A 14,069-nucleotide genomic window follows, 5' to 3' on the forward strand; every position below is an offset into this window, starting at 1 on the left:
ATAAAACCCTATAGAGGCCAATGCAGTAGTGATCCTTGCAAACAGAGAGTGTAGAAAGTTCAGTGAACTGTACATTTACTCAGTCAACACTTTATTAGGTAAACCTGTACACCAGCTTGTTAATGCAAAGATTTAATCACATATTACAACAGTGGAATGCAGAAGAGTGTCACTGAACACACAATGTGTCAAACCTCTAAGTGGATAGGCTACAACAGCAGAAGACCAAGACAAAAAAATATAAATTTATTTCCCACATATAGAATTTTATTTTAGTTGAATTTCATTTGCTAGGTTTCCACCAACTTCTGGATTCTGTTTAAATCTTCCTGGATTACTTTAGCAGATTCCAAACTGTAAGCTAAACCTCCAAGTTTTATATCATCTGCGAATTTAACTAAATTACTTTCAATGTCTCGGTCAAGGTCATTTATGTAAATGAGGAAGAGCAGTGGCCCCAGCACTCAACCCTGTGGGACTCCACTTCCCACAATACCCTGCTCAGATACTCTGTGTTCTATTACATTACATTATTGGCATTTGGCAGACGCTCTTATCCAGAGCGACGTACAGTTCATTAGACTAAGTAGGAGACAATCCTCCCCTGGAGCAATGCAGGGTTAAGGGCCTTGCTCAACGGCCCAACGGCTGTGCGGATCTTATTGTGGCTACACCGGGATTAGAACCACCGACCTTGCGTGTCCCAGTCATTTACCTTAACCACTACGCTACAGGCCACCCAGTTCCAAACCCACTCTGAAATGGCTCCTGTAATTCCTACTGACAAGAGTTTGTCATGCGGTACCTTATCAAATGCTTTTGGAGATCTAAATATAGAATATCATAAGCGCTGCTAACATCAAACACTTGGTAGTGTCCTCAAAGAATGCCAAAGGATTTGTCAGGCATGACCTACCCTTATGAAAACCATGTTGACTATCCCTTAGAAAGTTATTATGTGCAATAAATAATTCCAGTTTGTCTTTAATGATAGATTCCATTACTTTACATGTGATGCAATGTAAAGACTGACAGGCCTGTAGTTTACTAGATCAGTATGGTCCCAAATCTTATGTATTGGTATTATACTACCTTATTGCCAGTCATCCGATATTTCTCCAGTTTTTAAAGACCGTCTGTGGTTTAAAAATTCTCACTTAACTTAAATGAGAGTACCATTGGAAATATGCCATTGGGGCCTGCTGCCTTATTTGTCTTTAGTTTATGTAATTTATCAAGTATCAGCCTACAAATTCCAATAAATTTGATTGCATCTTTTTATATTATATATTGTGTCGTCCTTTTTGCTGATCTTAATCAACGTTGTAAATAATTTATGGGCACTGTAAAAATGCATGTGTTTTTACAGTGTGAGAAAGAATCCCTGACATCACGGTCATGTCAAAGAAGTTAAATAATTGCATCTGAGAGCAGAATAAATCGAAGTAGAACCAACACTGCAAACCATTTTACAATGGTTTCCATATGCAAGATTCCCCAAGACTCCCTTCTCTCCAGCTAGTGAACAGACCTTGCAGGGAGATTGTATGAGAGTGCAGGGCTGGGGGAGACAGTCCCTGAATGCAAGGGGTTACCTTGCCAGGACAGGGCTGCGGCGGTGGTAGTCGAACAGGCCAAAGCCGTGGCTGGTGCCAAACGCGATGAGATTCCACTCGGCGTGCAGGGTTACTGCGGTGACCGCTGCCGGTGGCATACACTGCACCAGGATGACAGGGTGGAAGCCAGGCGCAAAGCTTATTGGTCCGTTTTTAGGGGCCAGGCGGTCGTGACCCTTCCAGGTAAAGCCCTCCCTGTCTTGTAGGAGGTCCAGAGTGGCCACATTGATGGTGTGCTCTGACTTGTCCTCACTCAGGTCCATCACCAGGACCTGCAGAGGGAGCAGAGAGGATTCCCATCTGAGAGCAAAGAGACATCTTACTACTAAGTACAGACCTAAGATTGAATTGTTAATTATTCGTCAGAAATGCTTGGGGGTACTGGACTAATATACTGTAGATACTGCAGTATGCCATAACCTTAATAACAAAGTTCTGCTGTGTAAGCCATGCCATGAGCTGTGTGAACTGTAGATTGGTCAAAGTGAAAACTGCATTGAATAGTATAGCCTGTTCAGTTTTTCTATGATGGGATAACTACTTGGTGCTTGGCTTCAGCAAGACAACAATTACCTCAGTATCTTACCTGGCCTGCAGTTCCTGCAACCACCAACTTCCCACTGTATTTGCACAAAGAAATCTTCTGTATTCCCAGCCTGGGATCATCGCTGTATGGGTCAAAACACCCCACCTAGGAAAATAAAGGGGTGTAACGCATTGGGCAGCCAGCTGGGGGAATAATAAAATTCGGAATCTCACCAGGCTCAGACACACGATATCAGCTGCATCCAATTTCCATATCAAAACGGCACTGAGCAGAGGAAGATTGCACTTAAATATTTAACATTTCCCGTCTCTCTTTCTCTCTCTCACAGTCAGTATATAATCATCTTCTGATAAGTGCCTTTGTGCTCAGGACAGCTACAATATTATTTACTTAACTAGAGTACTACACACACACAAATGTAACAGAATTAAGTTAAGTCAATGGACTTAAAGGCATACTAGGCAGGATTTTCTTGAAAATATTATAAAACAGACATGCTCAGTCATTATTATGATACACGGGCAACCTATGTCTGTGTTCACTTCTGCCCAATACCTTTGCTTGTCTACTTGTATTGTTATTCTCAAAACTCCTCTGGCTTTTTCTGGACGTGGCCATTTGTATTTCTGTGCTGACTATCTGAAAAGCATGTGAACACTACTTACACTGAACATATGCTCTATGATCCAACAGAAGGAGGAGTGGGGCAAGAGGCGATGATTGGCTGCTACAGTGGTGAGCTAGGTTTGCGAGATTGGTGGCTAACCATTGAAATGGGTAGCCAGCTTTCGGTAATATTACACAGCTAGCTAATAACGCGGCAGCTAACTAAATTCAGTGTGGCTGGCCATGATAGCTGGGTCCCACTGCACAGAACTAACGTTATATTTAACTGCTAAATAACTGCTTATATTTGCGGGAGATTCTAGTGGCTTATTTCCACTCCCGGGCAGGGAGCTCATGCCTAAATCCAAAAGACTCCAAGACTTTCAGAAGACTTGAGATGTCTGAAAAATAAAAGTGACAATTAATTTCTGCGTTCGTGAGTATGTGTGTTTATGTTACGGAATTGTGCCGGCAGGCTAGAGAGCCGACTGAAATCCACTGGTGTTAGCACTGGCATCAGTGGCTATCGTCACCACCAGCCAACGTTTAGCTAAAGTTAGCCAACACATACACAACGAGTAACGTAGGTAAATAGCTAGCTAACTATCCTGTGTGGAAAGCGACTACTAAAGCCGATGTTTTACGAATATCAGAGCGGTTTCTTTTTCTTAGCTCATTGCTACAGTATCACGGCACATGGTCGTCTGCAACGGAGAGGCGGGGTTGAGAACGGACCTTAAGGCCCGGACACACCGAACCGACGGTCGGCCGTCGGACGTCGGTGGCGCCCTGTCGGCCAAGTCTTTCCGGTGTGTCCCGCACGCGTTTGGAGGGCTGGAGGGCCGGAGCCGTCGATGAGAGAGAGCTCTCTGATTGGCTGTCCAGCTAGCGAATCAGTGCACGAGAAGAGAAACGGAAGCGACGAAAGCAAGCCATTCCAAAGTTACTATCACTACCAGACATAATTTTCAATTAGTATTACTAAATAGAGAGAGAACAAGGAAATTGCTGCAAACTGTTTGTTGTGAGCGAGACAATGGCTGCTTCTAGGTCCAACGCAATGCAAACGCATTCCCCGGTCTTCCTGTTTCCATTTTTTGAAAGACAAATACAGACTATCGTCACCTGCTGGTGTGGAGAGTTATTACCTCTCACGCAGGCGCAGAACGTACGTGCAACTCGGCCGTCGGCGGACCGTCGTTGCGGTGTGTTCGGCACAGCCAACATTAACGACGCGTATCGATGCGAGGCGATCTTTGTCGGCGCTCCGTGGCCGACCGTCAGTTTGGTGTGTCCGGGCCTTTACACGTTCCGTCTCAAACACAGGATCGAGAAATCCTGCATAGTATGCGTTTAGAAACAGCACCATCTGTCTTACAATGCAATACAATGAAGCATTCAATTATTCCCATATGCAATTATAGATGCACAATATGTATTAATCAGGTAGCCTAATATTGTTCCACCCGTTGCCCCCTTCTGAACTTCCTGTTACTTATTTGGAAAGATGGCTGAAAACAATAGAAAGGAATGCATTTTAACCCCATGTAATAAAATGGTGGAATGTGCAGGAAGGCGATCCACAGCAGGACAGCGTTTCATCTTCTGCAGATGCAAACAGAGCGTCTCATTCAACAGACAGACGGTCTGCTTTTAATTAGAGAGGAAAACAGGGCGAATATTCTAGCGAGAATCCCATATGTTTGAGAGCACTGTGCCAAAACATAGTCTGGTTTCTTTTAAGGAGGTAGGCATGAGCAGTGGTGGGAAGAAAAGTAGGAAAGAGAAAAGGGATACAATAGGACCCTAAGGCCTGTAACAGGACTTGCACCTGTCAAGACTTCTAGAATCATATTCTGGAATATGAACCAAGCAAGTGTGACAGAAGGCTTGTAAACGGATTTGTGTTGGAAGAACAGTAGCTTTATGAGCCAAATAATACAAATGAATACCTTTTAAATGGCCAATGAGTGAATGCAGCCATTTAGTTAATGACACAATTTGAAGTCGTTCACAGCATTTCTTAATCCAGTGCATGGTTGTCACAATAATTCCACGGCTGGCTGGTTCTCACCTTCCTGAAGGGAGGCCACTCCTCCTCTCCTGCTTGTCCGAGGCTGTCATTATGGTCACAGTCTGTCTGGAAGATGTTGGCGGTGCTCAATTTGTACAGAGGTTTGAGGGAGACCCCAGACGCATCCCAGAAGCGTACAGTGCCATCCTCATGTCTGAATGGATAAGGAAAACAAACCACAGTGTTGATCTCACCCCAGGGCAGAACTAATTATTTTGGCATGCTTTGTTAGGAGAGGAATCAGTCCATCTATGGATTTCAGTCATGTTTTTTGGCCAAAACACCCTCCTTTGCTCTATTTAAAGAGAAGCCCAATAACTTCCATTTAAGAAATGTTTCCTGCAGTCTTCGAAAAGGCAAAACCATACAATAGTGAACTACTGTTCTTTCAGTCGTATCAGCAATGAGGCGAGTTTTTCTTCCATTAGAACAGCTTCTCAGCTCCCAATTCACCACATCACACTGCATGTCACACATCCTTACCCAGTTAGCAGCAGTCCTTTCTGTTTAGGATCCGGGGCCAGATTCTTCCCCCCATTAATTGGCCACTTCTAAAATATGAAGGGAAGAGTGACATCAAATATTGACTACATTCATTATTATTTTACTTTTATCTACAAGCTCTCAAGCCATGTAGATAGGAAAACACACACTACACTGTAAAAACACTGACTTGATAGCTGAAACACTTTGTCTTTGCATCTCGACTTCACAGAATGGTACAGACACAAGCTCATATTAAGAAACCTTTCTTTATGTTATCGGGTCTCAGAAATATTTCTTTTTGTCAAATAACGACAGTAGCTCATGTGTAGAAATGTATTCAACTCAAACTAATAATACCTGCCTGGTGCTGTAATCATATTATAGCTATGTGTGGAGACATCATGGGACCTAGAAATGTGTTTCTTAATATTTGTGCAATAAAGCCATGAACCAGGAAGAGTACACATTAAGCCTACACTGCAGTTACTCCAGGCACCCTTTTTAGCGGTCACCTAACATGGTTTGGGCTTGGACATTTACATTATTTATGTAGTCGATGATTTTATCCAGTGATTCACACGATGGTGTGTATAATATGGTTAGATAAATAAAAACATTGAGTATAAAGCAATCAATGGCAAGCAACATTACAGGAAGTGTTGTAATATAGAAATTGTACAAACTGTATAAATCCACACAAGCGTCACACTGAGAGGGAAACATTAATGGATGTAGCATTTGATGTAGCCTGTAGATAAGGCGTAGCTGCCTCTGTTGACACTTCATACTCAGAACCAATATTAGCAAACCACAACTGGTTGCCAGTGAAAGGAGACAGAGTAGGACATGCATAGCAAATATTTTGTTAGTCTGCATACAAGTTGAACAGAAGTACTTTAGAAAAGCAAGAAGCCAAGAGGCACAGACAGGAAGATCTGGTAGAAGAGAGTTATTGACCAGATTGGAGCAAACAGGGTAGCTCTATCAGTAAACTTGGGCCACTGAGTGGCAGCTTGTGGTCTGGAGTCCCACTAAAGTTTTTGGCAGAGTGAGAAGTAGATCAATTTCAGCTTTCAAATCACAGGGTCATAATTGCCTTGACTAAGAATTCGTACCATGTGGGTCTGTGGTTGGTTCTGGTGCTGCCCAGCGCTTATCACCCTGTCCCACAGCTTGGGTGGCACATTGGAAATGTGACAAGAGCAGGTGATGGCAGAGGAGTGCAGTGGAGCGAGGTATGGAGATGGGATGGTGGGCCATCCAGTGGTCAGGAGGTCAATCACAACAAGCTCTTCTTCCAACAGGACCACCAAGGCAGTGGGGTTGTCAAACTCTGAGAAGACAATTCACAGGTGTCCAAAAATAACCACTAAACACCTCTACACCAACCTAGTGCCAAACCACCAGCTTTAGTCCAACAGGAAGATGTTCCTGTACTGGACAATAATATGAAAGCTCACTCACCCTCTTCGCTGTCTGTGCAGTGGATGGTGAAGAAGTCAATAACACGAGACGTGAAGTCCAGAGTGACTTGAGTCTTCTCCTGCAGCACGGTCACACAGTGTCTGTCCCCATAGCTGGCCCTGGGCATGCCTCCGCTGAACAGTACGAAGGGAGCTCTGGAATGGTCAAGAAGAGTTCAGCCCAACACCCTACACTCAACACTGAACAGTATGCATGGGGCTCCGGAATAATCAAGAAGAGTTCAGCCCAACACCCTGCACTCAACACTGAACAGTATGAAGGGAGCTCTGAAACAGTCAAGAGGACAGAGTCTGCATTCAACCCTTGTGTCCTTCAATGTCCAGGTCAAACAGTGAAACTGAGTTTGATGTTGCCCAGCTGGTCTGTGCACATGTATCCTATGAATGTGTAACCCCATTACGTTTTTTAAAAACTTTGAAATTAAATATATATTTGGTTTTGGGTGACTACTGAGGTTTGTGTTATTTGTTTTTAGGCAGATGGACAATATAACATTTCCAGCACCATTATGGTTAACATTGTATGAATTAAGCGGAGCTTTATATGATCACAAAGAGAAAACGAAGAAAGAGATCTTTCAACAAAACGGTCCACTTTAGTAATTTTCTGTCTGGTATTACGCAAACTGATACTTACCCTAATTCTGTCGTCCTCCACAGGATCTTGTTAATTGCTTTGCAGGGGAAAGGGCCTGAGAAAAAGAAAGGGGAATTTTCAGGCAGATGCTCAAACAGGCCAATTTCCTGGCCAGCCCAGGGACACTGGCACACTATTCTGCTGTTAAGTAAGTGTTGTCACAAATTCAAACAGACAGGAAAAGCGTGCCATTACTACAACACCTAGTTGTGAAAACACTTAACTTTTATTTATATTCTTAAGGAACCGAGGATGAGATTTAACACGACGTTCTTTCAAATGATACGCAAGTGCATAAACAGCATGAACAGATAATTACATGTTATATACAATTTAAGACAAATGAATGAGAATTTAAGCTCCCTAAGAAGGTCATCCATTTACTTATGTTTGCTTGTCAGTTTTTGAGGGACATTTTAGAGGTTTAAAAATGTTATAACTCAATTTCATAGTCTGTGCCATCTTCTACACAATCCCTGCTGTTGCATTTGACTCTTTTCCTTCCAAATGACCCTGGCTTTGCCCCCCCCCCCCCATCATAAATCCATTCAGTCTGCTTCATGGAACAACTAATGGACTTCCCCTAAATCACATGAACTATGACTCATGTAGAATCTGCCTGTTCACATGCATCAGTTTTGTCATAGGACTCATAAATTGTCAGAGGAAAACTACAATTCTTACTGAAAATATCCTACCCTCTGGAAACTCAAATGTCTATACCCATGACCATGGAACAACTTTCAATTTGAGAATAATTTCTATGCTCTGAAAATCACCATGAAGCATAAAAACATGTGTAGTGAATTGAACCTCAGTAAATCTTCAGCAGTTTCAGAAGGCGAAACCCCATTTAGAAAAAAATGCTCTAAGCCATGTTTGTACAAATACAGAATGATGTACTGCATAACAAATTTAGTAAGCTTCATAAATAATCTACATCATACGAAGTTGTGACCATCTTTCTTATTGCTCTGCAACAGACATGTAGTCACATTTGCGTGCTGTAGTCCATCGCTAGAATGTTCTGTATCTCAGCGGTTATGCACTGAGCACAGCTGGTGCAGGTGCTCACCGTACGGTATGATGGACGTGATTGGCTGCGGAGTGCGGGGGTTGCTGCTGTTAACTGCCCACGCCATGTATCCCCCGTCACTGTGGGAGCTGACGAAAGTCTTGCCACTGCGCTCCCATGACAGGCTTTCCAACTGCTGAAAGCCCAAATGCACAAGGCAATAACGCACATACACAGCATGTCAGAATTGGCTGCGTCTAGACCAAAAAAAGATAAGAAACTATGCTAAAAGACAAATACAACATTTACTGTCTTTCACATTTACTAATTATCACATTAGACTGCAAACTTAAATGCATTAACTGATTATATGAATCCATTTGTAATGCTTTACTTAAATTTAAATGCATGTCTTTACTTAACCTCTAAAGTAACCCTTGAATTTAAAGATTTCCATTGCTTGCTTAATTTCTTTAACATTTACAGATTTTATTCGAAGCTCTATGCCTATATGCTTTGGCCAAGGGTCGCACCCACCCCTGCTTGAGAAGACAAGTCCTCAGTACTGAGTATACCAGAAAAAAAAATATATATAATCTGATATAATATGAAGCATTTCTAATCAACATAACTTGTATCGACTAAAATGAAACGCTCTTCATAAAAACAGCATAATAAGGCATAAATAGTACTCCATTTCTCAGCATCTGCCCGTCTGCCACCCCCTGAGACAGCAGAACAGCATGAAAGTTGACAGCCATTGTAAAAAATAAAAATGCTACAGAAAAAGCTGTGGTAAACACTTCAGTCAAATTCTGTACAGCGTGCTCAGGAGCAGACTGGAGGGAAACCTTGTCATTCAAGCAGCATGTCGCTCATGATGTAACCGACCAACTACAACTGCAGCAGCTGCACTGTTTGGTCCCCACTTAACCTGTGTGTGTACCTGTGTAGCGCGCGCACACACACACACACACACAATGCATGGAGAATGCAGGGATGCAGCAAGACCACACACCTGATTCCCCAAAAAGAGGCTGAGCACCTGCCGGGTGCTCCGGTCCCATAGGACCACCAAGCCTCGGCTGTAGCCAATGAGAACTTTGTCAGGACACCGCGGGTGTTCCTGTAGTGACTCCACGGGTCCCAGAGATTTCCCACACTTGTAGTCCTCTGGCAGGCTGAAAGGATAGAGAAGCAGAGAAGGATAAATTTTTCCCCCCATTTATTAATTTATTTATTTAAAAGTAGGGACAGGTCACATTAATAAACACAATGTGAAATGTGCCAGATTCAGCTATTAGGGCTAATTCACAGCTGTTGTCCCTGGGCAGGTGGAGGGGAAAACATGAGGGACTCGTGACTCATGGGTCATGAGTCATGATATAAACGCATACATAGCAACAAATAGGCATACACATATAGCATCGATATGCATCAAGCAACACATATAGCACACACAACTCCGCACATAGCATATAGCATCTCGTACATTATATTTAACAAGCATGGAACATGGACAACGCAACATCCCAACTAGCAAATACATTGCAAAAAGGATATTTTATCTGTAGGTGGGACACACCTTGTGTGACACCTTTACACAAGTAAAGGCTGCCATTACACTAAAAGGGCGGAGCAGTTAAACCATTGGGAAAGTGACTGTATGGATGCACTTCACAGCACTCAGTACATATTAACTCAGTACATATTAACAGTGTAAAAATCATCCACTGATGCTTGGTATAGCAAACCATTGGCATTTCCCCTTTTTATTCACTTGGTTCCAACACAAAATTAAGCACTTTGCCATGGGACTTTGAATAGCCTGAACCAATTAAATATAAGATGCAGAACAAAAAATAAAGCAAGGATGATTGACAATTTGATGAACAATTTAACAGAGACACTGAAGGTGTACAAAAAAAAAAAAAGAGAATATTTTCCTTTCATAGTCTGAATAATTGTCAATGCCGGACCTGTCGATCCAGACCGCCCTTCCAAATAGCAACCATCTCTCAGAAGAGCGATGCCAAATTGCGACAAAAGTGTGACAAATACCATCCGTAAACATCCTCCCATGAATAATCCAAAAGTTGAGTGCAGTGCAGTTTGAATGCACCCTTGTCCAGAACGCTGAAGCCCAGGCATCAGAGATAATGGCTCAGACTGAGCATAGGGATGCTTTGAGATCACTTCCTGGCCAGATGCACGCAGTAGAGTGTGTACTCAGCTGTTTGGCAAAGCCCACCAGAATACAAATTATAATCATTACTCTGCATTGAGTCGAGTCCCCTGGTTCTGAGGGGGGCGTACCGAGCCCACAATCACAAAGGTCACATTCAGGAAAGGATACGGGCGGACGAGAGTTTGCGTGTCCAAATTGATTCTGGCCCAGCACTACGCAGCTTGCTCTTGAGAGAGACATTCATCAGAACCAGATATGAACTTCAGCTCGAAAGCAACGACATGTAGCGTCGGAAAGGAATTCGGCACTAGCGCGAAATTGAATTGCATATGAGGCGGCGGTGCCAAGCACCATATCCTGCGGAAGAATGTGGGGGCACATCGGAGCGTGGCGGAGGGTAATCTGGAGCCGTGGAGCGTTTCCAAAGGCTGGAATGCGCTGCGCGTTTATCGCGCAGGGATGAGGTGCGCCCATGTGGGGGCAGGGGGAAGCACAAAGCAGGAGGAATGCGATGGGGTTTCAGTGACTGGTCTCCAGGTGAGGTGCAACTAGCCGTGAGCGGCAAAAATTCTACATGGGGGGGGGGATTCAAACTACCAATATCACAGCTCATTTCACCTCACTTTAAATGGGGGAAAACCATTTTGGTTAAATTTAGCCATTTCAATCCTTTCCTTATTGTTGACAGCTGATATCCCATGGCATACAGCTTAATAAGAAACATTCCTTTTCCATAGACCTGCTGACAAAACAGAGCAGCATGTAACATTTCAGAAATGTAGAATAAATAAATAAAGTATATAATTATGCTGACATTCAGAAAGCATTACAACTGCTTTCTGACCGTATGTACTGTTGATTCAACTTATATTATTCCCTTTTAAGAGTGCTTGAATGGATACCGCCATCCTGCAAATATCCAGAACCGAGCCAGTAAACCACGTACTATTATGCCCAAGTGCTTCTTTTAGCCGCACTTAGCAGAGCAGGGACTTTGACAGCTGGTACAAAAGCTTTTTGGTTAATATAGGTTTTCAGCTGACACGCGCTTATTAACAGGCTCACTCTCCTGAGCAAGGTCATTTAATGAGCAGTGTACGGGTTCGTCACAACGGCAAGAGAAACCTGCCATTACAGACAGCCACGCTACGCCAGTGTCACGGCATGGTAAAAGCTGTAATTTGCCGCCTTTAACAGACCCTTTAAATGGGGGCTACAGGCTAAGCAGTCAGTTTAATTGGTGCTGTAACAACCATGGCAATAACTGCAAAGTCCGGAAAACTTAATAGCAGTATTTTTTCTACCCACATATACAGCAAATACTCATCTGCCATACAAAGTGTATAATTACTGCAGTACTGTAGTATCAAACAGCAGATACAGTTGTATGGATCAAAAGCTTAAGTATCTCCAATAGTTCAAAACCTGACCAATGTCTCATGTTACCATGGGACTACCAGGAGACCCAAGCAGTCTGAGCAGAAATGTTATTCCACACAGCGGTCCACAGCAAGTTGGAAATTAGTCTAAAAGTGAGTGTCCCAGCTGAGTATATACACTGTATTAGCTAAACCTGCACACTAGCCTGTTAATGAAAATATTGAATTAGCCAATCATGTGGCAGCCACTAAATGCATAAAAGCAAGCAGATATGGTCAAAAGGTTCAGACCAAATGTCAGAATGGGGAAGAAATGTGAACTAAGTGACTTACACATGACATGTCAAACCTCTAAGTGGATAGGCTACAGCAGGAGAAGACCAATAGGTCTAACAAATACCTAAAGCGCTCACTGAGTGTAAAGGGAGAGATAAACAGTGTATGTGCCCGAGTGGTGCTGACAAAGCACCAGTGATCATTGACAGGAAACCGATGAATTCACTTATTCCTGTGCCTCCTTAAACGAGGTCAGGTAGAGAATGCCTTTTACAACGGACAGCATACACAATTCAGCACTTACGAGGATGTACGCCAAAGCGAACAAGACAAACCCCAAAAACACTGATAGTAACCTTTCCCCCAATAAAGTGTGAACTGCGTGACTCGGTGGGACAGAAGGCCCTCCTGGGGGAGGGACAGACGCAGCTGGAGGTGTGAGAGGGACAGAGGCCACAGCGCGTGAGGACGTTTGATCCCCCGAGATCAAAGCGGGCTGAGGCCACTGTGAGACACGCTCCGCCCACAACACACCCCGACACGGAGAGAGCGGGGGCGAGAGCGGGGGCGAGAGCGGGGGCAGGAGCGGAGAGTATTAAGAGCTTCTCGCCGGCTTCATTAACCTGAACATAAAGAACCCGTATAGCAAAGGAGCTCGTCGCAAAATAAGCATTACCGCTGGGAGCCCCGACTCAAATCCATCCACTTCAGTCTCCCTGTTCATTACATTACATTACATTAATGGCATTTGGCAGACGCTCTTATTCAGAGCGACGTACAGTTGATTAGGCTAAGCAGGAGACTATCCTCTCCTGGAGCAATGCAGGGTTAAGGGCCTTGCTCAAGGGCCCAACGGCTGTGCAGATCTTATTGTGGCTACACCAGGGATCAAACCTTGTGCGTCCCAGCCCTGTACCTTAACCACCACGCTACAGGCCGCCCTGTTCGGATGGTTGCTTAAGAAGCCGATCAGGGCAAGGTGGAAGACGTGACAAACCCGGTGAAGGATTACTGTCCCTCTCCTGGGACTGCAGACACTCTCCACATCTCCTGTGGATATATATGGATCATGTGCTAGTCACCGTCTGTCTGCAGAGATCAGGGAAGTAATGACACCAGTGCGCTGCTCATATCCACTCCAATGTCACCGCTGGGAAAAGCAGCCGGGGGAGGAGGCTGCTTGCCTGGTCATTTGTCTTCTGTGAATCTGAGCTGTCAAGCTGACAGAGAAAGGCAGCAGCAACTAGGGAAGATAATAATAATAATAATAAACGTATCCCAAAATCCATATACATTTTACACATCCCTTCAGAATGTGCTTGTGGCTCTTTTAGACAGTCATGGGCATCATTGCCTGCAAACACACGTGATATCTAGGCTATCGGGCGCCTGAATTATTTGACCCAACATGACACATCCGTGCAATATAAATTTGACCTGTACAGAGAGCAACACAAACTTTAAAGAAATGACAAGCAATGCATTTTTATAACTGCTTCCTTCCTCGTCCGAAAGCTTCAGAAGTAGAAAAGCGACTTCCTGTAGGGCTGCAATGCGCACCGGAAATCATTCAGATAAAGCAAAGCAAAGGAAAGAGACTCATTCAGCAAAAAACGTTTTCTTTGCAGTCGCAGTGGTATAATCCTTGGGTATCCTCCCACAGGTCTCATCCTTCCATCGCTCTCCCTGTCTGGACGGGCTCCAGTCTGTACAGAAATGGCTTTCCTGCACTAATCTCCTCCTCCACATGCAGGCCCCCAC

General features: G+C 43.8%; 1 protein-coding gene across 2 annotated transcripts in view; it reads right to left on the reverse strand.

Moving 5' to 3' along the window:
• Window positions 1–14,069, reverse strand: part of llgl1 (LLGL scribble cell polarity complex component 1) — a 59,545-nt gene that overhangs the window by 20,639 nt on the left and 24,837 nt on the right. Inside the window, exons 6-14 of one of the 2 annotated variants that reach the window (XM_061232626.1) lie at window positions 9,484–9,646; window positions 8,526–8,661; window positions 7,451–7,505; window positions 6,794–6,948; window positions 6,445–6,662; window positions 5,327–5,394; window positions 4,844–4,997; window positions 2,203–2,307; window positions 1,596–1,888 (exon numbers count right to left, since the gene is read on the reverse strand). In XM_061232626.1, the coding sequence (XP_061088610.1) occupies window positions 1,596–1,888; window positions 2,203–2,307; window positions 4,844–4,997; window positions 5,327–5,394; window positions 6,445–6,662; window positions 6,794–6,948; window positions 7,451–7,505; window positions 8,526–8,661; window positions 9,484–9,646 (1,347 nt within the window). Of the gene's footprint in view, window positions 1–1,595; window positions 1,917–2,202; window positions 2,308–4,843; window positions 4,998–5,326; window positions 5,395–6,444; window positions 6,663–6,793; window positions 6,949–7,450; window positions 7,506–8,525; window positions 8,662–9,483; window positions 9,647–14,069 lie in introns of those variants that run through there. The other variant, XM_061232627.1, reaches the window with a different exon arrangement.

The sequence above is a fragment of the Conger conger genome, chromosome 2 (genome assembly GCF_963514075.1).
Source record: "Conger conger chromosome 2, fConCon1.1, whole genome shotgun sequence".
Classification (NCBI taxonomy): domain Eukaryota; kingdom Metazoa; phylum Chordata; class Actinopteri; order Anguilliformes; family Congridae; genus Conger; species Conger conger.